This window comes from Hypanus sabinus, chromosome 10 (genome assembly GCF_030144855.1).
Source record: "Hypanus sabinus isolate sHypSab1 chromosome 10, sHypSab1.hap1, whole genome shotgun sequence".
NCBI lineage: Eukaryota > Metazoa > Chordata > Chondrichthyes > Myliobatiformes > Dasyatidae > Hypanus > Hypanus sabinus.
The window spans coordinates 31345435-31369284 of NC_082715.1; the positions used below are offsets into that span (position 1 = coordinate 31345435).

The 23850-nt window shown below is 39.2% G+C and overlaps 2 protein-coding genes across 4 annotated transcripts in view; one reads left to right on the forward strand and one right to left on the reverse strand.

Annotated features, from left to right (window-relative positions):
• The first annotated feature begins 328 nt into the window (after positions 1-328).
• On the forward strand, positions 329-13416 carry mrpl19 (mitochondrial ribosomal protein L19). 2 transcript variants are annotated; one of them, XM_059981595.1, is made up of 6 exons: positions 329-418; positions 2736-2859; positions 4810-4928; positions 9054-9188; positions 11206-11384; positions 12969-13416. In XM_059981595.1, the coding sequence occupies exons 1-6, from the start codon at positions 361-363 to the stop codon at positions 13188-13190; spliced, it is 837 nt and encodes a 278-aa protein (XP_059837578.1). In that variant the 5' UTR covers positions 329-360; the 3' UTR covers positions 13191-13416. The 2 variants fall into 2 exon arrangements, with proteins under 2 accessions (XP_059837578.1, XP_059837579.1); XM_059981596.1 differs by lacking the exon at positions 329-418 and adding an exon at positions 439-1099.
• A 314-nt stretch (positions 13417-13730) lies between these two features.
• LOC132400542 (intron Large complex component GCFC2-like) overlaps positions 13731-23850 on the reverse strand; it is a 40297-nt gene continuing 30177 nt past the window's right edge. For both annotated transcript variants that reach the window (XM_059981594.1, XM_059981593.1), the window contains 5 exons: positions 20920-20996; positions 19800-19866; positions 18858-19004; positions 17852-18003; positions 13731-14282 (listed from right to left, as the gene is read on the reverse strand). In XM_059981594.1, coding sequence (XP_059837577.1) covers positions 14165-14282; positions 17852-18003; positions 18858-19004; positions 19800-19866; positions 20920-20996 — 561 coding nt within the window. In that variant the 3' untranslated portion in view covers positions 13731-14164. The remainder of the gene's footprint in view (positions 14283-17851; positions 18004-18857; positions 19005-19799; positions 19867-20919; positions 20997-23850) is intronic.

A 23850-nucleotide genomic window follows, 5' to 3' on the forward strand; every position in this document is an offset into this window, starting at 1 on the left:
TAACTGGAAGTCTGACATAAGTTATGTGGACTGGTTTGATAATGAACTTCAGTGTTCAGTTAGTTTTCATCTATGTTGTTCTGCATTACCTGAATGTTTACCAAATCCATAAATACTCCAAGGGTTAGATTTTGTAATGCTATCTCATCCCATCTGTAATAATTAAAGCCAACTACTTGGAGTACAGTTTCCATAATTTGAAAGTCCAATGGCGCCTTGAGTTTGCCATGATATACCGCAGCTAATTTACAATCAGTCAACTGTTCGCACAGCGACGGACGCGTCCCGTCCTTTTACAAGTTTGAGCCGCGAGGCTAGCCGTAGTTTTTCGAGTTTGCGCAGTGAAAGTTTTAGGGGAGAATGGCGGCGCCGGTGGGAGTGACGGTGGCGTTGTGTCTTCGGGGCTGCGCAAGGCCGGGTGAGCGAACACGGGGCAGGCAGAGGGAGGGAGGGAGGCGATGCACCGAAGACTCGCGACCTGGGACAGGCAGCGAGGAGTCAAGGCGATGGAGTTGGGGAAGTACCGAAGGACGAGTTCGCGAACTGCGGTCATATCTCCCCCACACCCCCGATCCTCTGTCGGCGCTCCCCATACCCAGTGCCCCATCTCCTTCCTAAACCCCAGAGAAATTTCGTGTCAGCGGAGGAAGGCGTTCGGCCAGTTGCGAGGTTAAAAGCAAAGTCTAATGTCATGCGCATAATTGCGTGTACGTACAGGTGGGATGAAAATCTTGCAGTAGCATCACAGGCACATAGCAACGTTCAACATAGAATAGATGTAAATTATATGCAATTTGCGGCCCAGTCTGATCCTGCTTTCCAGCACTGACTTCTCCGTTTGAAAATTCTGGGAGTTGCAAGGATCCTCTGGATGTAAAATAAAAAATCCCCATCTTCTATCCAGAATTTAACGTCACTGTAAATCTTTGCTTTGTTTTTTCCCCACCTAACTGCCAAGAAAAATGGGCCTTTCATGTATTTTCAGTTTGGATCTACTATAATTTAAAAACAGCAAAGAAAAGACAGTGGATATTAAAAACACTCAGCAGAATGAGAACCAAGTTAACACTTCAGGTGGAAGATCCATTTGTCAGAACTGGTAAAAAGATTTGACCTAAAATGTTAACATTCTACAGATGATGTCAATTTTCCTAGATATTGTTAGATTTTCTGTTTTTTTTTAATTAGACCATAAGGTATAGGAGAAAAATTAGGCCACCTGGCCCATCGTGTCTTCTCTGCTATTTCATCATGATTAATCCAATTTTCCTCTCAACCCCATATGTCCTGCCTTCTTCCTGTATCCCTTCATGCCCTGACCAATCAAGAAGCTATCAACCTCTGCCTTAAATATACATAAAATCTTGGCCTCCACAGCTGTCTGTAGCAAATAATTCCACAGATTCACTACTCTCTGGCTAAAGAAATTCTTCCTTATCTCCATTTGCATTCTAAAAGGACGCTCCTCTATTCTGAGGCTGTCCTGTGGTCTTAAACTCTCCAACCAAAGAAATCATCCTCTCCACATCCACCCTATCAAGGCCTTTCATCATTCAATACATTTCAATGATGTCACTCCTCATACAGGCTCAGAGCTATCAGATGTTCTTCATATGACAAGCCATTCAATCCTGGAATTATTTTTGTGAGGCTTCTTTTCACCCCCTCCAGTTTCAGCACATTCTTTCTAAGATAAGGGGCCCAAACCTGCTCACAACACTCCAAGTGAGGCCTCACCAGTGTTTTATAAAGTTTCAACATTATATCCTTGCTTTTGTATTCTAGTCCTCTTGAAATGAATGTTAACACTGAATTTGCCTGCCCCACCACAGACTTAACCTGCTAATTAGCCTTCAGGGAATCCTGCACAAGGACTCCCAAGTCCCCTTGCACCTCAATTGTTTGTATTGTCTCCATTTAGAAAATAGTCAACCCTTTCATTTCTCTACCAAAGTGCATGACTACACACTTCCCAACATTGTATGATACCTGCCACTTCTTTGCCAATTCTCCTAATCTAAATCCTTTTCTAAACTCTTTACTTCCTCAAAGCTACTTGCCCCTCCATCAATCTTCATGTCCTCTGGAAACTTTGCAACAAACCCATCAGTTCCGTCATCTAAATCATTGACATTTACGGATGGAAGACCCATTTGTCAGAACTGGTAAGGGTTTTGACCTGAAATGTTAACATTCTACAGATGTTGTCAAGTCTCCTAGGTATTGTTAGATTTTCTGTTTTTACTTTATTTGCCTCAAAACCTCCTCTCAGCTTGCTCTGTTCCAAAGAAACCCTAGTTTATCTAATCTTGTCTCAAATCCACAGGTTTTCATTTCTGTCAACATCCATACAAACCTCCTCTAAACCCTTTCCAGTGCATTGTTTTATTCTGTGATGTGGTGACCAGAAGTGTATATTTGGATAAAGAAGACTGCATATTGCAAGATAAAGTAGATACAGACCTCTGAGTTTTATGGACTTAGTGCTCATTGGTTTCTGACAATGCACAATGAACAATTCTATTTTCTGTGAACTGTGTAATTGTTTAAAGTTCTTAATTATCTTAAAATAACAGGACATAGTAGAACATTTACTTCCATGTATAACCTACTGATCCACTGGTTACCCAACATTACAGGAAAGCTAAAGCAGTGCATCTCAACAATGAAAGCAGCACATACTTTGACTTCTTTGTAGAAGCTGTGCTTTTCATTTATTCTTGCTTTATTTTTAGGACTTGTGTTTTCATCATTACGGTTTTTAAGTTCTTCAGCAAATGATGACAGATCTTCAAGCTTTCAGCCTCCACCAAAACCTGTTATCGTAGACAAAACTCAGTCAATCACATCACAAAGCAGGTAAAGTCCAGAACAGTAATATTCCATGAAACTTGGTTAAAATGTACTGAAGTGCGTCTATTTTAAGTACCTGATAAAGTGGTCACAGGAGTGGAACCCAGTGTAGTCTTCTGCTGCTGTAGGCCATCCACTTCAAGATTGGATGAATTGTGTGTTCAGAGATGTTCTTCTGCACACCACTATTGTATTGCATTATTTGAGATGCTGATGCCTTCCTATCAGAATGAACCAGTATGGTCATTCTCTGACTTCTCTCATTAACAAGTTATTTTCACCCACAGAACTGTCCGCTCACTTGATTTTGTTTGTTTCTCGCATCATTCTCTGTAAACAATTTCTGAGATACTCTTACCACCCCATCTGGCACCGACAAAGTCACTTAGATCACATTTCTTCCTCATTGTGATGTTTGGTCTAAACAACTACTGAACCTCTCGACCATGCCCGCATGCTTTTATGCATTCAGTTGGTGCCACATGATTGACTGATTATATATTTGCAATAAAGAGCAGGTGTACAAGTGTACCTAATAAATGGCCACTGAATGCAAGTTGACTATATCAACCCTAGTAAATTCAATTTCAACATAAAGCTTTTCTGCTCAGAGTATGTGCCAGAAGGGTGTTAAAAGTGAATTGAGATATAATTCAGATGACATGCACCCTAGAATATCAAAGGAAAAGATTTAAGAGATAGCATAACGTTTTGTTCTGTTTTAGAAACCTCCATGGAGATGATAGAAGTTAAATGTTAATATATTTGAGGTATGCATTAATAGAGGTGATTATTAGGGATTAGCAGAACAGTAATCTTTTATTAATGCACCTGTTAATGCTTGGGAGTGGTGTCCTGATAAACCAGTAGTGCAAAACTTTTCCAGGAGGGTTGGCTTTGCAGTCCTAACTTTTTTAAAGGCCGCTCTCCAGAAACAGTTTAACCATTGACTACCAGAAACTGAAAGAGTTGGTCATGCAGAAAGACTTGTGCCACAGTTCTTGATATTCCACTCGTGCCTTTGTGCCTTCTGTTGCATTCTCTGTCACACTGCTGTCCCAGCTACTGTTACTGTCTCATTTGCCACATTTCCAGTCAGTGTTCCTACCTTAGCAGATCTGTGCCTACCATCACTAAACAGTTTTATACAGCAAATGTATACTTACTAGTACTGTACCTCTGGTGTTTCACACATTGTCAGAACTATGTTCAATAGCCAGAGGATAGTGAACCTGTGGAATTCTTCGCCACAGGCAGCTCTGGAGGCCAAGTCTATATTTAAGGCAGAGGTTGACTGATTTTTGATTGGTCAAGGCATTAAGTGATATGGTGAGAAGGCAGGAGATTGGGAGCCGAGAGGAAATTGGATCGGCCATGATGAAATGGCGGAGCAGACTTGATGGGCCAAATTCTGCTCCTGTATCTTCTGGTCTTCACCGTACTGCATCTGTGCTCTGTGACCTGTATTATGCCTGTTTCATGGTGACCAGACATTGCATGTGACAATGGTAGATGTGGCTGCAACTAGATTAATATGGGTTCTATAATAACTTCAAACAGGACAAATTTGATTTAGTTTTTCATGTCTGGGAATCCTGATATTGGAGCAACTAGTTAGGCTTTGGCTGAAATATGCATTGAGTTTCTCATTCTGATTAGGCCACTTTGTTAAATAAAACGCATTGACAACTTGAATGTGCAAGAGTTTCAAAGGTATTTTGCAGAGAAATATTGACATCACCAAAAGAATTATTAGTTGGGGAAGATCTACACAAGTAAAGCATCAACCATTTATATCTGAATGTATAAGATGTTTACCAAACATCAATGCCACTGTTTTAACAAAATAAAATTGCTCAGAAAGAAAGTATTGGAAGAAGGCAAAACGAAATGTGGGCTTTGTTGTTATTCAATTAGAATTCTGATACACTTTTAAAAAAAAAACTCTCCCAACAGATTTGTAAGTCCAGAGTTCATAATGAGAAGAGGGAGGACGAATCCCATAAAATTCATCATAGAAAGAAAGGACATGCTTCAGAGACGGAAAGTACTGAATATACCAGAATTTTACGTAGGTTAGTAAAACTAATATTTATCATGTTTAATAAATTGGGCTTGCATATCATTCTGCCTCTGGAGGTGCTGTTCGTTTTGTACAAACATCACTTCCTGTTCATAAGCTGTTTTTAATATAATTTCCTGTGTGGGTTAATTTGGATTTCGACTTGGAGCAAGCACTGTGAAAAGAGATCCATCTCCATCCACTCTTTATTTGCCCTTGAAACAGCAGTATCTTCACAGAGGTTTCTGATTTTAAAAACCCTGATGAAAGCTTTGAGCTTGGGTGATTCTTGAAGGTGTTTAACTCCCTGCATAGCTTTGTACGCAACACACTGTAGGGCCAATAGACATTTAATGTTGTACTTTTTATTTATAATGTTTTACTGAATTTTTATTGCCTACCTAAGGGATAAAAATGTTGCTACTTAAATGCTACTGTAGCAATTCCAGCGTAGCTAGGAATTACTTAATTAGAATTACAAATATACTTATATATTGATAATCCATTCTTTACGTGTCTCTGTACAGTGTATTTATTGCACTTTTTTATATTCACTCACTTCACTAAGAGTTAAACATTTTCTCTGGATATGTCTCGGGAATCAATTTGAGGAAACTATGGGAGAGGAGGTTAGTTCACCAGTAGAGCAAGTAAAGAGACAGTGTGTGAGGGAGGAAAGGCAGGTGATGGAGAAGGGATGCGCTCAGCCCGAAGATGTAGGGGAGAAGAAAGAAAAGGATAATAAATTTGAATGCATTGTTAGGGATGAAAAGAGAGGAGGAGGTGGAGAGTATCTTAAATGTATCTATTTTAATGCTAGGAGCATTGTAAGAAAGGTGGATGAGCTTAAAGCGTGGATTGATACCTGGAATTATGATGTTGTAGCTATTAGTGAAACATGGTTGCAGGAAGGGTGTGATTGGCAACTAAATATTCCTGGATTTAGTTGCTTCAGGTGTGATAGAGTAGGAGGGGCCAGAGGAGGAGGTGTTGCATTGCTTGTCCGAGAAAATCTTATGGCGGTGCTTTGGAAGGATAGATTAGAGAGCTCCTCTAGGGAGGCTATTTGGGTGGAGTTGAGGAATGGGAAAGGTATAGTAACACTGATAGGAGTGTATTATAGGCCACCTAATGGGGAGCGTGAGTTGGAAGAGCAAACGTGTAAGGAGATAGCAGATATTTGTAGTAAACACAAGGTGGTGATTGTGGGAGATTTTAATTTTCCACACGTAGACTGGGAAGCTCATTCTGTAAAAGGGCTGGATGGTTTAGAGTTTGTGAAATGTGTGCAGGATAGTTTTTTGCAACAATACATAGAAGTACCAACTAGAGATGGGGCAGTGTTGGATCTCCTGTTAGGGAATGCGATAGGTCAGCTGACAGATGTATGTGTTGGGGAGCACTTCGGGTCCAGTGATCACAATAGCATTAGCTTCAATATAATTATGGAGAAGGACAGGACAGGACCTAGAGTTGAGATTTTTGATTGGAGAAAGGCTAACTTTGAGGAGATGCGAAGGGATTTAGAGAGAGTGGATTGGGTCAAGTTGTTTTATGGGAAGGATGTAATAGAGAAATGGAGGTCATTTAAGGGTGAAATTATGAGGGTACAGAATCTTTATGTTCCTGTTAGGTTGAAAGGAAAGGTTAAAGGTTTGAAAGCACCATGGTTTTCAAGGGATATTAGAAATTTGGTTCAGAAAAAGAGGGATGTCTACAATAGATATAGGCAGCATGGAGTAAAGGAATTACTCGAGGAATATAAAGAATGTAAAAGGAATCTTAAGAAAGAGATTAGAAAAGCTAAAAGAAGATACGAGGTTGGTTTGGCAAATAAGGTGAAAGTGAATCCGAAAGGTTTCTACAGTTATATTAAAAGCAAGAGGATAGTGAGGGATAAAATTGGCCCCTTAGAGAATCAGAGTGGTCAGCTATGTGTGGAGCCGTGGGAGATGGGAGAGATTTTGAACGATTTCTTCTCTTCGATATTCACTAAGGAGAAGGATATTGAATTGTGTAAGGTGTGGGAAACAAGTAAGGAAGTTATGGAACCTATGACAATTAAAGAGGTGGAAGTACTGGCGCTTTTAAGAAATTTAAAAGTGGATAAATCTCCGGGTCCTGACAGGATATTCCCCAGGACCTTGAGGGAAGTTTGTGTAGAAATAGCAGGAGCTCTGACAGAGATCTTTAAGATGTTGTTAGAAACGGGGATTGTGCCGGAGGATTGGCGTATTGCTCATGTGGTTCCTTTGTTTAAAAAGGGTTCTAGAAGTAAGCCTAGCAATTATAGACCTGCCAGTTTGACATCAGTGGTGGGTAAATTAATGTAAAGTATTCTTAGAGATAGTATTAATAATTATCTGGATAGACAGGATCTGATTAGGAGTAGCCAGTATGGATTTGTGCGTGGAAGGTCATGTTTGACAAACCTTATTGAATTTTTTGAAGAAGTTACGAGGAATGTTGACGAGGGTAAGGCAGTGGCTGTAGTCTATATGGACTTCAGCAAAGCCTTTGACAAAGTTCCACATGAAAGGTTAGTTAAGAAGGTTCGGTCGTTAGGTATTAATGCTGGAGTAATAAAATGGATTCAACAGTGGCTAGATGGGAGATGCCAGAGAGTAGTGGTGGATAATTGTTTATCGGGATGGAGGCCGGTGACTAGCAGGGTGCCTCAGGGATCTGTTTTGGGCCCAATGTTGTTTGTAATATACATAAATGATCTGGATGATGGGGTGGTAAATTGGATTAGTAAGTATGCCTATGATACTAAGGTAGGAGGTGTTGTGGATAATGAGGTGGGTTTTCAAAGCTTGCAGGGAGATTTATGCCGGTTAGAAGAATGGGCTGAACGTTGGCAGATGGAGTTTAATGCTGAGAAGTGTGAGGTTCTACATTTTGAAAGGAATAATCCAAATAGAACATACAGGGTAAATGGTAGGGCATTGAGGAATGCAAAGGAACAGAGAGATCTAGGAATAACAGTGCATAGTTCCCTGAAGGTGGAGTCTCATGTAGATAGGGTGGTGAAGAAGGCTTTTGGAACGCTGGCCTTTATAAATCAAAGCATTGAGTACAGAAGTTGGGATGTAATGTTAAAATTGTACAAGGCATTGGTATGGCCAAATTTGGAATATTGTGTGCAGTTCTGGTCACCGAATTAGAAGAAAGATATCAATAAATTAGAGAGAGTGCAGAGACGATTTACTAGGATGTTACCTGGGTTTCAGCACTTAAGTTACAGAGAAAGGTTGAACAAGTTGGGTCTCTATTCATTGGAGCGTAGAAGGTTGAGGGGGGATTTGATCGAGGTATTTAAAATTTTGAGAGGGATAGATAGAGTTGACGTGAATAGGCTGCTTCCATTGAGAGTAGGGGAGATTCAAACGAGAGGACATGATTTGAGTTAGGGGACAGAAGTTTAAGGGAAACATGAGGGGGTATTTCTTTACTCAGAGAGTGATAGCTGTGTGGAATGAGCTTCCTGTAGAAGTAGTAGAGGCCAGTTCAGTTGTGTCATTTAAGGTAAAATTGGATAGGTATATGGACAGGAAAGGAATGGAGGGTTATGGGCTGAGTGCAGGTAGATGGGACTAGGTGAGATTAAGAGTTCGGCACGGACTAGGAGGGCCGAGATGGCCTGTTTCCGTGCTGTGATTGTTATATGGTTATATGTAGGGAGTCGGATATTGGGAATGAATATATTTTGCATCTGCCAGTATAGCTTTACTTTTAACTAGAATTGAAACACTGCTCAGCTGTTAAAAACCTGCATTAACCAAACCCAGGCATGCCCAATTTGAATCTAATCAAAATCTGAAAATTAAAAATTTGCAGATTTAATATAAAATGTTAGAAATTCTCAGCAGGTTAGGCAGCATCTAGGAAGAGAGAAACTCATAACTTTTCAGGTTGATCTTTTAGGAGAAATTGTAGCTGTTTTCCTTGTATTGATTTGTTTATGAGTCATACCACATTTTGCCTCCTCTGTTCATAATTTTGTTCTTTGAAAAAATTTCTGAATTTAAAAGACTAAAGTTCAATGGGAGGAGAGTAATGTTTAATACTTTAGTTCAGACATTTAATGCATAATGTTTATTTTTCCTTAACACTGCATTTTTACTGTTGTCGATAGGAAGTATTCTAGCTGTTACAATGGCAGAAACAGGTGATGATAACAAAGCTAACAGATTTGTTGGAATCTGCACCCAAAGATCAGGAAAAGGATTAGGTGCAACTTTTGTACTCAGAAATATCATAGATGGACAAGGTATGTTTTAATTATCATTGTTTAAAAATTGCTTACAAGTCATGATATCAATTAAGATTAAATTTTTAACAGTAATTATTTTTAAAAAATTAATTATTTAATCCCTTTAAAAGATCTTTGAGGTATTAACAAAATATTTTAAAATAATTTAAATTTGAGCTTTTAGACAATTATTACCTGCCTAAAAAAGTAATCAGTTGTGAACTTCAGATTATAAACATAAGATGGTTTTGCAGTCTGGATAGCTTGCTGCTTTTAAGATAGAAACTTTAGGAAATCAGATGATCATGTCAAATTTATTTTGGTCTGGAAAGATACTTGAACTATTTCATAATTAGCATTTTCATGTAATCCACTTAAATTACTGGGATTCAAAAAGCAAAAAGTCTTCAGATACTGTAAATCTGAAATAAAACAAATACTCTAAGTATTCTGGTCAAGCTGCATCTGAAAAATGAGAAATAATAGAACTTTGTGTCAGTGACCTCAGAATATTTTAAAACACTGTTTGGTAATTTTACAATATGAGACAGAGGTATGCCTTTAGTTCCACTGTAATAGATTCATTGTCATTTATAAATTGTATGAACTAAACATTGTGCTGCTAAGTTGAACCAGAGAATGCCTGCCTTTAATTGGCCAGATAGTTGTACTGCACAGGGTAGTTTTTGCTAAATATGTGTAAAGCAAGTTTTTACTGTAACCAATCCAAGGCATAAATAGATATTCACACACACGAGGAAATCTGCAGATGTAGGGAGCAGAACAAGTGCTACACCTGCCCTTACACTTCTTCCCTCACCACCATTCAGGACCCCAGATAGTCCTTCCAAGTAGGCAACACCTCACCTGTGACTTGACCAGTCTGGTATACTGCATCCGGTGCTCCCGGTGCAGCCTTTCATATATTGGTGAGACCCGACGCAGACTGGGAGACCATTTTGCTGAACACCTATGCTCTGTCTGCCAGAGAAAGCAGGATCTCCCAGTGGCCACACATTTTAATTCCACGTCCCATTCCCATTCTGATATGTCTATCCATGGCCTCCTGTCAAGATGAAGCCACACTCAGGTTGGAGGAAGAACACCTTATATTCCGTCTGGGTTAGCCTCCAACCTGATGGCATAAACATTGATTTCTCTAACTTCTGTTAATGCCCCTCCTCCCCTTCTTACCCCATCCCTAATTTATTTGTTCCCCTTTTTTTTCTCTCTGCCCATCACTCTTTGCCTGTTTTCCATCTCCCCCTTTCTTTCTCCCTAGGCCTCCCGTTCCATGATCTTTCCCCTTCTCCAGCTCTGTATCCCTTCTGCCAATCACCTTTCCAGCTCTTAGCTTCACCCCACCCCCTCCTGTCTTCTCCTATCACTTTGGATCTCTCCTCCTCCTGCTTTCAAATCTCTTACTATCTTTTCTTTCGGTTAGTCCTGACAAAGGGTCTCGGCCCGGAACATTGACTGTACTTCTTCCTATAGATGCTGCCTGGCCTGCTGCGTTCCATCAGCATTTTGTGTGTATTGCATAAATAGATATTGTTTTTTTGCCTTAACACGTTTTGTCTAAAGCTTATTAAAAATAATGGTCTGAATTGATAAGCTTGAAATCATCAGAACCTCTTTGGTAAATTGGTTTTGTTATTGTCACATGTAGTGAAGTACAGTGAAACAGTTGTCTTGTTTATGTTTATACAGATCAATGCATTACAAGATTATATTGAGGTAATACAAGAGCAGAATGAGCTGTTATAAAGTGAGTGCAGTACAGGTAGACAGTAAGATGCAAGATCACAATGAGGTAGGTTGAGGTCAGGTGTCCATATTATTGTACTAGGGTACCATTCTATAGCCTTATAACAACAGGATAGCTGTCCTTGAGCTTGGTGTTACTTGCTTTCAGACTTATGTACTTTCTGCCTAATGGGAGCGTGAAGAATGGGAGTCGGAATAGAGGTAACTCTACCGTTTTAACTTTGACAATTTGGGGTTCAGTTTGTACCTTAATATTTATTCCTTCTAGGCATTGAGATCTGCTATGATATGTATAACCCTCAAATTCAGCAGATTGAAGTGTTGAAGCTAGAAAAAAGACTGGATGATAACCTAATGTACCTGCGTGATGCTCGGCCAGAGTACAGTACATTCGATTTTGATATGAAGCCTGTGGCCCACTCTGGTTCTGAGGTCCCCATAAATCCGGTAAGAAACTGCTTCTTTTAGAACCATAGAACATTACAGCACAGAAACAGGCCTTTAGGCTCTTCTTGGCTGTGCCAAACTATTTTTCTGCCTAGTCCCACTGACCTGCACCTACACCATATCCCTCTCATCCATGTACCTGTCCAAGTTTTTCTTAAATGTTAAAAGTGAGCACACATTTACCACTTCATCTGGCAGCTTATTCCACACTCCCACCACTGTGTGAAGAAGCTCCCCCTAATGTTCTCTTTAAACTTTTCCCTTTTCACTCTTAACCCGTGTCTCTGGTTTTCTCCTTCCCTGGCCTCAGTGGAAAAAGCCTGCTTGCATTCATTCTAACTATACCCATCATCATTTTATATACCTCTATCAAATCTCCTCATTCTTCTATGCTCCAGGGAATAAAGTCCTAATTATTCAACCTTTCTCCGTAACTCAGTCTCTCAAGTCCCGGCAACATCCTTGCAAACCTTCTCTGCACTCTTTCAACCTTTTTAATATCCTTCCTGTAATTCGGTGACCAAAACTGCACACAATATTCCAAATTCGGCCTCACCAATGTCTTATACAGCCTCACCATAACATTCCAACTCTTATAACTCAATACTTTGATTTATAAAGGCCAGTGATTTAGATGATGGAATTGATGACTTTGTGACCATGTTTGCAGATTATACGATGATATGTGGAGTGTTGAGTAAGCAGGGAGTCTGCAGAAGGACAGACAAAATGGGCAAAAAAGTGTCAGATGGAAGATGGTGTAGGGAAGTGTATGGTCATACACTTTGGTAGAAGAAATAAAGGTGTAGACTGTTTTCTGAGCAGAGAGAAAGTTCAACAACTCAGAGGTGTATTGGGACTTTGGAATCTTGTGCAGGACTCCATAAAGGTTAACTTGCAGGTTGAGTCAGTGGTAAGGAAGGCAAATGGAATGTTAGTATTCATTTCGAGAGGATTAAAATATAAGAATAAGGATGTAGTGCTGAAGCTTTATAAGGCATGGGTCAGACCAGACTGAGTATTGTATTATCTAAGAAAAGATATGCTGGCATTGTAGAGGGTCCAGAGGAGGTTCACAAGAAAGATTCTGGGAACAAAAGGGTTAATGTATGAGGAGCATTTGATGGCTCTGTGCTGATACTTGCAGCAATTTAGAAAAAATGAGGGCAGGTATCATTGAAGCCTAATATTGAAAGGCCTAAATAGAGAGGGTGTTTCCTTTAATGGGTGAGTCCAGGACCAGAGGGCACAGCCTTAGAATAGAAGGACATCCATTTAAAACAGAATAGATAACTCTTTAGCCAGAGGGTGGAGGATCTGTGGAATTTATTACCACAGATGGCTGTGGAGGCCAAATCATTGTGTGTGGGAGGTACTGGGAGAAGGCAGAATGGGATTGAGGGGGGTTTATAGATCACCCGTGACGGAATGGAGCAGATGATGGGCTGAATGGCCCAATTCTCCATTTTTTAAATCTTAAAAGTTTCACCATATTGTTGCCTTAGGTAATTAAACATCATCTTTAAAGTGTTACTTGCCTTATGAACTTCTGCTTTTTGTGACTTTGTTTTTTTTTAAATACAGCTAAAAGTTAAAATGAAGCCCAAACCATGGTCAAAACGTTGGGAACGTCCAAAGTTCAACGTGCAGGGCATACGCTTTGATTTATGCCTCACAGAAGAGCAAATGGAAAAAGCCAAAAAATTTGATAAACCGTGGATTAAATATGATATGATGAGAGAATATGACACATCCAAGATTGAGAAAAGTATTGAGCTGGAATTGCAAAAAGAGCTCAATAAATGAAACATTCCAGGATTGTCCTTGTATGGCCTGAAGAGTTGAGCACTACCAGTGTATTGAACACTTGTCTTAACTGTTGGTAACAGAAATAAAAAATGATTTATTTTGAGTTTTTGGCAATTTCAGTTACCTGGATAGAAATTATATTATATTCATTTTTATATTAGCTACAGAATTCAACTTTATGAACATACCTTGTTGATAAATGAATAAAAGTGATCTTTGTGAATTCTTTTCTCAGTTGTGAAATATGCCAAGATGAAAAGAACATTTAATTAGTGAAATTGTACAGTATTGTCCTAGCTCTCATCGTGTAATAGGTAGATTTGGAGAAACTATTGTTTTTAATTTAAAGTTATCTTTCAGATAGGAGACAAGCAGGTGAGTTTCTTTTTAGAAAAAGCCAATCGATGTTGATTAGCTCAATAAGATGAAATAGTTGTCCAGCAGTAATACACAGAAGTCACAATAACTTTCTCTAGCTCTAGTTTTTTCATTAATCTATAGATTTCTTGCATGATCAAGGATGAACTTAAAAAATGATACTGAAAAATGTAAAAATTATTTATTCAACAGTTTTTACAAAAAAGTAATTCATAACTTATGGCAATTCAAGGCATTTTGGGAAGTCTCAGATTATTTTACACATGTTTGTATATTAGGATTTAGACATTGGTTTTGAGTGATCTAACAGCAAATTTTCAGTTTAAACAGGTTAGCATTTTTCCTGCTTAACAGATTTAAGAATGAGACACATCGAAGTGGATAATATTTATAAATGCCAATGTACTTCAAGTAAGCTTTAGAGAACAACTTTAAACCAAGGTTGTTATTTGGACCTGTCTAATATTATACTGGACTTAAGGTATAGGCAGTTAAAATAGGCCATAAAATCTTTTTGAAAAAACATGGATATTAATTATTACAAGATATCAAGAAACATGGTTGAATAAAGAATGTATAGCAATTAGTTCATTTTAGTTTCCTTGAAAACTCCATTCCAGGTCTTCTAACTTGCACTCGTTGATGATCCCCTCAGTTTGTTCCAGGGCATGGATCATGGCTAACATCTTCAGCATTTCTTTTATTGATTCTCTGGAAATTGAGGGGAAATACATTAATGTATATGAGTCTGAATAACACAAATGCAAGGGTTATGAAGTAAGTCATTTTAGGCAATAATCAGGGATTTAGAAAGAAATGATAAGTTGGCATTTAGCCCGAAGGCTGTATGCAGAGTCATAAAGCATAGAAACAGGCCTTTAACAAATCCATGCCAAATTTCTGCTAATCTGGTCAATCCCATTTTATTCTCCCATCAACTTGCCAACATACTAAGGACAATATACAGTAGAAAATTTGCCTACCAAACGACAAGTCTTTGAGATTTGGAAGGAAATCCTGAAAGAAACCCATGTACACCCAGGAACACCAATTCACAGACAATGACAGAGGTGTGAGGCAGCAGCTCCAGCACTGCCAATCAACAAGATTGTGGCTATGTCATTAATATCCACACCCAGGATTCTATCACACTATAATGACAGAAATGTTGGCTGTATTCCCTTACTTAGCAAATGGCACCAACATTGAAATAATGTTTCAGCAAGGCCTTTTACAAATTTAGTAAAAAGCTCTTTATACTCAACCTTTGGAAATGAGAACTATCATACTAATCCTCTCAATAGCCAACCACACTTGTGCATTTGCTTTCAATGACTTGTGTACAAAGATACGGTACAGCCAGTATTTCTGTTGCCTCACCAATCCTTTCCTGACCTCCAGTGCTATCAGGGTGGTCTCTGGGTTCTCCCACAAGCTACAGATGTACAACTTGATAGGGGATTGGTAGAATCCTGGGATGGGGATTGGGGGAAAGTAGTTAAATGTGGATTGTACAAGTATATTGCTATGAAGATTGTCAATCTAGAATTAGTAGAAAAAGATAGATTGTCTTAAGTGGGGCAAATGGCTTGTTAGCATACTGTTTTGTATTATGGCTACAAAACCCAGGTGGCTTTGAACATTATTATTTCCTACTTTCTCACTGATTTAGAAACAGTAAGAACTTTATTTTCTACCTAATAACCTCACATTTTTCTTTCAATTTGTGCCATCTGCTATGTTCTTCACTCCTTTAGCTTATTTAAAGCACCTGCAAGTCTTCTTGCCTTGCCATCAGTAATCACAGTCCCTGAGGTTCAAGTCGTCAGCAGATATCAGCTGGGACTAGAATACAAAAGCAAGGATGTGATGTTGAGGCTTTATAAGGCATTGGTCAAATTGCACTTGGAAGTATTTTGAGTGTTTTTGTCCCCTTATCTAAGAAAAGATGTGCTCTTGGAGAGAGGCCAGAGGTGGTTCACAAGAATGATCCCAGGAATGAAAGGGTTAATGTGTGAGAGATGTTAGATTACTCTGGGCCTGTACTCACTGGAGGTTAGAAGAATGAGGGGTGAGTCTCTTTGAAGCCTATTGGATATTGAAAGGCTTAGACAGAGTGCACATGGAAAGAATGTTTGCTATAGTGGGGGAGTCTAGGACCAGCTTCAGAATAGGTGGATGTCCCTTTAGAACAGATGAGGAATTTGTAGCATTCATTACCACAGATGGCTATGCAGGACAAGTCACTGGGTATATTTAAGGCAGAAGTTGACAGAGTCTTGATTAATCAGTGCATCAAGTTATGGGGTGAAGGCAGGAGAGTGGGATTGAGAGAGTTAAGTCAGCCTTGATACATTGACAGAGCAGGCTCAATGGTCAGAATGGCCTAACTCTGCTTGCTCCTATGCCTTACATAGAGATGTTACATTTGATTCCTAAAGTACCTTAAAAGACATGGTCCATCAACCAGAGAAGGAACCTTTTGTCTCTACATTCAATTGAAGCTAGTTATAATACAGATTCATATGCTCTCATCCACTTTTGTCCTTTGTGGGAGCTTACACAAAGTGTTCTGACATAAAATATGTCACATTTTGTGTGCCACAGTTCCCGAGAAGATAATGGATTGCATAGAAGGACAGTGTTTAAAAGAAGCAAGCAGGGTCAGTCCGCAGATTTTGCATGCCAGTTCCTGAGGAGACTCTGGATTGCTTAGAGGAGACAAGAGTTTGAGAGAAGCGAGTGGGGCAGTTGGCACACTTAGCGCACCATGATTTCCAAGGAGACATTGGATTGTGCATAAATAGACACTTGGCAAGGTCCATAAAACATCTGGTTTAAGTGGAGCCATCATTGTGTGAGTGGGTCAGTGTCGAGTGGGGTGTTGAGGCTTTGTCGAGGAGAGGCAAAAGCCTTGGGTAGATTTTTTTTCATTATTCTTTCTTATTGGACACTTAGAGCAGTGGGAATGCCAGGCAGAACTGTAGAATGCTCATCTTGGGATGTGGGAAGGCAGAGAGACCTCCAGTGTCCCTGACAGCTACACTTGCAAGAAGTGCATCCAGCTGAAGCTTCAAACAGATAGTGTTAAGGAGTTGGAGCTGGAACTGGATGAACTCCAGATCATTCAGGAGGCTAAGGGTTGATAGATAGAACATACAGGGAGGTAGTTGTAGGACACAGGTAACCGTGTGAGCATCAGGAGGGAGAACGGGGATAGGCAGTCATGCAGTTACCCCTCAACAACAGGTATCACTTTGGATACTGTTGTTGGGTGGGTGGGGATGACCTAGCAGAAGAAAGCCGCAGAGATCAGATCTCTGGCACTGAGTCTGGCTCTGTGGCTCAAACGGAAGTGGGGAGAAGTGACCTGCAGTGATAGGGGATTCATTGGTTATGGAAACAGACAGGAGGTTCTGTGGACGAGAACGAGATTCCCAGATGGTATGTTGCCTCCTGAGTGGAAGGGTCAGGGACATCTTGGATCTAGTCCACAGTATTCTTAAGTGGGAGGTGAGCAGCCAGTGATTGTGGTCCAGGCTCAATGACGTGAGTGGGAGGGGTAACAAAGTGAGGCGGGGGTGGGGGGGTTGTTAGGTGCTAAGTTAAAGGACATGGCCTCCAGCATTGTGATCTCAGGATTGCTGCCCATGCCAAGACGAGTGAGGCCAGAAATAGGAAGATCAAAAAGTTTTAAATGTGGCTAAGGAGATGGTGCAAGAAAGTGGGCTCTAGATTTTTGGATTATTGGGCTCTCTTCCAGGGAAGGTTGGACCTGTACAAAAGTACTGAAGTGGCCACACTCAGAGTGCTGGCTTCAGATAACAGGTGACCATCAACAGAAATAAAGGGAGTAAGCAGTAAGGGAATTCCTCTGTGGCCATTCTCCTCAGCAACACGTATACCCCTTTGGATACTACTAGGGGGTGATGAGTAACAAGGCAAGGAAGCAGCAGCCAGGCCAGTGGCACTGTGACCAGCTCTAGCAGATCAATACTGAAAGGAGACTCGATAGGGAAATGGAGAGTAGATTCTGTGGCTGTAAAAGAGAGGCCAGGTTGGTGTTTTGCCTCCTAAGTGCTAGGGTCCAAGATGTCTTGGAACTGCTGCAGAAGATACTCAAGTTAGAGGCTGAGCAGTTAAAGGTTGTGATATGCAATCTTCTACCAATAAATTGACAATGAATAAATTGGACTTGATGTTTTGTTAAGAGAGTTTGCTTCAGATGTTATCACAATGAAACTAAATATGTTAATTCCCTGTCAACATATTTAAATCACCTTCCAATATTATCCATGTCTTGAGTCGTTGCACCATTCTCATATATTCTACGTATAGATTGCAGCAGGTATTTACACAGGTTTTCCAATTGGGGAAGGCTTCTCCGTCCTTGCAGATTTTCAAACCAACACCGGGGAAAGCAATCTATAATCTGAAGGTAAAAGCAAAATCAGCATTCTCACAAGCAATAAGAAATATTTAATAGTTATTTTCAAACTACCAAATAAAGTTAAGATGGCCAGCTATTAAAAAATGCATGGTACTGAAGCAGAATGTATCAATAATCAGGAATTCTGGCAATTCTTCCAATTCTGTTGCTGAAGCAAATGGAAAACCAGATTCCCTGCAAGAAAAGAGTTACAGAGCCATTCACATCCCGGGAACCAGAACTGTCAGAATGCTGTGGGAAATTCTAACATTTCATGTGAACTGAAGCTTCACATATGAATGCATTTTATTCAATGAATTCTCCACAATTCAATCATAGAAGTTAGCTGACTTTTAAGATCAATGGATCAGCTGTCAGACCTAATGTTAGCCCATAGTTGTTTTCTATTCAACCCCACAGAAAAAAATCTTTTAGTAACATTCCAAAAATTGTCTTGCAAAATACAATGTCTGATTCCAAGTTCCCAAAAGAAAAGTCAGCATCATGTTTAAGTCTCAAGTTTAAACTCAAGAATGCTCAAAGGCAATCAAACATAAACACTAGGGACAATACTGAATCAGAAAACACCAGAAATGCATGCAGACTTTTGGATCTTAACATGTTTAATCATTTTTTTTAAATTATAAAATTACACTAATAGTGCACACTACTAGGTCACAAACAGGATTTCTGAAATCCCTCCTGCAATTACATGTTTTAAAATTCTGCTTTTAATTCAACAATTTACAATGTTAATATTGTAACAACAGTATTTTTGAAACAACTACATCAAAACATTTTAAAACAAGTCATTTATATCTCATTTACCAAACATTACCTACATGCCCACTAATTACCTTTTCACATTTTTCTATATTCTTTGAATGAGGTGGAGAAGTTTGAAGGATTAGTAAAATGTAACGATTGAGTAGTTTGTCCAGACTCAAGTCCTGTAGAGTCTCATCTGGTAACAAGCCATCCCACTGAAGAATATTACCCAATAGCTGAAAGGAAAAATATATTTTAAAAATACCAATATTCAACTTTAAAATTTCAAAAATGTTTTCAAAAACATGAAAACAGGCAGTTGACATGATTCTGTTAAAATTAATTATTGAAATTATAATTCAAAACAGACAGGGAAGAGCATACACATTAAAATGCAGACACTGCATGACTATTTCCTCAAGTTTGACTCCTTGTTCTGAATAACAGTGCACATTATGCTGTAATGTCTAACTCCCCAATTTAGCATTGGTCATTTTCTTTGTCTATTAAATTTCTGATATTTTTAATCATTAGTCATTGTATTTTTGCTTTTGTCCTTCTTCACTCTCTAAACAGGAGCTTCTTAATGTTCTTGGTTTGAAAAAACTCAGGCAAACAAGTAGTTATAAACACAACAGGAATCTGTGAACCCATTTTGAGCACTCAACTGAAGAGCTGATCATATCTGATACTCTCCATTTTTCTTCCCCCAACAGGAAGTGCTAGATCCCCAGTGAGCATTCCCAAATCCATCTGGGCAGTTAAGATAAAAGAAAGTGTCTCTTTTATATAATCTTAAAATAATCCACATAATAGGTATCAGGAAATTTAGCTTCTGCTTATTCAGGGACTTTATTCAAATGGTTGTACTGACATCAATAGTGTGTTCAGTTAGCATACTGCTACATCCTTTGTTAATGAAGCAGCCTATACACTAACAGGAAAACTCACAGTCAGTGGTAACATTTATTTTGGACACTCAAGACAAAATATATGAAAGTAGAATTAGCATTCAATAGACGTATTCTCACCTTTACAGCTGACCAGAACTGTCTTTCCTGAAACTGAGAATGGATTGAAGTTCGATCTTCCAAAACACTGTTAAAATAAAGTGAAAAAGTTGAAAGACTCACAGAACTACAAAGGTTCTAAAGGCAGACTTTGACGTCCCTTAAGCAGAAATATAAAGTAATTCTGAATATAAAGTAATTCACTCTTAATCCCTTATTTCGGATGATTTTTCAACCATGTGGATATTTCAAAGGAACAATGTTTACTTAAAAAAGTATTCACATATAATCACCATTTTCTGATTAATGGAACTTAGAATATTTATTAAAATACTCCCATTTGATAACCTAGATTCATTTTGACATTGAGTGAAGGCAGGATCAAGCTCACCCTCGATGCTAAAATGGCACCTGTACAAATAGATGTTTGGGTGGGCTACAAGAAGGTAAACTACATCTAAGAAACCACGAAAATTAGGATAAAGAAAACATTTGGAACACTTTATATCTTCAATCTATTGAGACATTAATGCCTTGGGTGGGGTATTTGGTGACAAGGAGACTGGGACATGTTTTAAGGATTCCTTATGAACCCATTCTTATCTCTGTTGTAGATTCTTGTTGACAGTGCTAAATGAAAGCTTTGGCTCAGGGATTATTTCAGTATATTCTTTCATTTAAATACGACCAGTGGAAATTTAAACTACAGTAAAATCATTCTACTCCCAAAAGAAAAACAATTTAAAAAGTAAAGCAAATTGCAATATTTTAATAGGCAACGTACGGACAATGTGAAAAGAAAAAATACAAAAATATGAATGAGCTTTAAGAGGCTGTTCCTGGAGGTAAATTACAAAACAAAAGTACAAGTAAGGTAACAAATGAGAAGGTAAGCAAGTGCAAATGAAAGGAAGGTGAAATGTCAAACGCTGACATGCTCCGCTTTGCAATGAAGGGTACTGTATATTAATTAACATATTCTTTTCAAATGTGCCCAAAATCTCCACAGAAAAAAAATTGATTTGACCCATATAGCAATAAAAGGTCAGAAAAAACAACTTACCAAGCTCTTGTGGAGCTTCACATTGGTCATGCTTGAAGAAGTGAAAGGGAAATAACAATATAAAAGTGTTTTATTTACCTTTTCGGATAGAGAGGAATGAAAATGTCTTCTTCTACAGACAAGGTTATTCTCATGACAATACTTTTTTTCAGAGCCTAATTTAAGGAAAAATGGTCAGTGTGTTAAAATAGGGTCTTCTTGAAAATATTTCAACATATAGCCAAGTATCAATATTTCTGTTTGAAAAGTGGCATTCTACAATAAAACAACTGATTATCTCAAGACATAAAACACTTAAATTTTTAAATGTCTGACAGATAAAACGGTTAAAATCAGTTGCAGCATTAACAAAAGACAAACCCTCAAACTCATCTTGGGCTTCTGTCAAAGCTGATTAGTGACATTTTGGGGCAGCATCTCCACAATGCACCTCCCTCATCAACTTTTGCTTTTATCTTATCACTGGATGTGAGATAAAAGAGGCCCTGAGAGACAGGCATACTGAGGCAGCAAAGGTACTGCTTCCAGTGGACCGGGTCCGTTATGCTCAAACCAAAGGTTAGAGCCAAAAACCAAAAACTTCAGAATACTAAGTTATTCTCATACTTCCTTATACTATTGACTGAAACTTGTCTAAGGCCCAATTACCATCTGCTTCATGAGAGATTAAAATGCAACACAAAATATTTGGCTTACAATCAATTTATTTTTCAGTGGAAATATTTTACATCTGATTGTCTTGGTAATACATCCTGATCATTAAGCTACAGCTTCACAGCAATGACTATGAATACTTATCAAATTGATAGCGAGATCACTTTTTGACGGAGTTAAGATTAATTTAGAACCAAGCACAGCCTAGATGACTGGGATTTGTAATAAATATTAATACTGACCTTTTGCCTATCACATATCAGTGTTATAAAACCTGCATGAATTTTTGAGTCATTAGAAAACTTGTGAAGGGTTCATCAAAAGTATCTGTTCAGAACATTAATGCAAGTAGCAAGGAGAAACACTGCAACTGACAAAGCTTCGAATCCACCCCATCTATTTCCTGCATGTCAGCCCTTAGATCCTCTCCTGCTTCCACCCTATCAGCCTCGGTATTTAACAGATCATTTTTCATCACCATCAAGCACATGTTCCTCTCTCTTCTCCTTTCAGTAATTTGAAGGGACCATTCCCTTTTGAGTCCCTGGTCCACTCCTGTGCACAGGAGATGCACCACCAGTCGCTTTTAGCTCTTTCCTTCCCACCATCCAGGGACCAAAATGGTCCCAAGTAAAGCTCCACTTTACTTGAATTTTTTCCAAACTAATATACCGGTGTCTGCTCTGACCATCTACCCTACCTACGCCTCTCATAATTTACTCTGTCATCAAACTAACTGGAGTGTGCAATCATCACAGCAACATTTGATTCTGTGCTTTTGCGCTCCCTGAAGTACAAATTGGAGTAAATATAATTAAAATTTAAATTATAAATCATAATTAGAAAATAGAAAAGGGAAAGTAAGGTAGTGCAAGTCAGGTCTGGATATTTGGAAGGTACGGCCCAGATCCAGGTCAGGATCTGTTCAGCAGTCTTATCACAGTTGGAAAGAAGCTGTTCCCAAATCTGGCCGTACGAACCTTCAAGCTCCTGAACCTTCTCCCGGAGGGAAGAGGGACAAAAATTGTGTTGGCTGGGTGGGTCATGTCCTTGATTATCCTGGCAGCACTGCTCTGACAGTGTGCGGTGTAAAGTGAGTCCAAGGATGGAAGATCGGTTTGTGTGATGTGCTGGGCTGTGTTCACAATCTTCTGCAGCTTCTTCCGGTCTTCGACAGGACAACTTCCATACCAGGTTGTGATGCATCCTAGAAGAATGCTTTCTGTGGTGCATCTATAAAAATTAGTGAGGGTTTTAGGGGACAAGCCAAATTCCTTCAGCTTTCTCAGGAAGTAAAGGCCCTGATGGGCCTTCTCGGCAGTGGACCCTGCTTGGTTACACCAAGTCAGGTCATTTGTGATATTCTCCCCGAGGAACTTAAAGCTTTTGATCTGTTCCACCTGCGCACCACCGATGTAGATGGGGTTGTGCGGTCTGCTACTCCTTCTGAAGTCAACAACCAACTACTTTGTCTTGCTGACGTTGAAGGATAGGTTATTGTCTTCGCACCATGCCACCAGGTTCTTAATTTCCTCTGTACTCAGACTCATCATTACCCAAGATACGGCCTACAATTGTGATGTCATCAGCAAACTTATATATTGAGTTTGATGGAAACTTGGCTACACAATCACGGGTGAACAGTGAGTACAGCAGGGGGCTGAGTACACAGCCTTGTGGGGCACCGGTGCTCAGAGTGATTGTAGAGGAGAGCTTGCTCCTATTTAAACAGCCTGGGTCCTGTCTGTGAGGAAGGTGAAGATCCAGTTGCAGATCTGAGTGCTAAGACCCAGGTTCCAGAGCTTAGGAATCAATTTATTTGGAATGATGGTATTAAAGGCAGAGCTGTAGTCAATGAAAAGGAGCCTTACATATGCGTCTTTATTCTCCACATGTTCTAAGGAGGAATGTAGTGCCAGAGAGATGGCATCTGCCATTGACCTGTTGCTTCTGAAAATATTCGTAGTGCTCCAGTCCCCCCCTAACTTTGCCACATTTTCCTCTACCTCCTTTGTTGAAGACTAATAGTTTATATTTCTCAAGCACCTTTTTTCTGATTGTGTTAATTTTACATACTTATCAGAACACTCTCAGTCCCAAAGAAAACAATTCAATTTTGTCTCAGGACTTGCATCACCAGATGCAAGAAGAGTTACTACCCCTCTACCATCAGCTCTTGAATGAAAGGGGAAAACTACTGCTCCATCATTGAAATGTTCCTACAACCTTAAATCTTACTTTAAGGACTCTATCTCATTATGTCATGTTTTCATTATTTATTGCTCTTTACCTATATTTGCATTTGCACTCTGGTAATCTTTTATTGATGCTGTTACAGTTACTATTCTATAAATT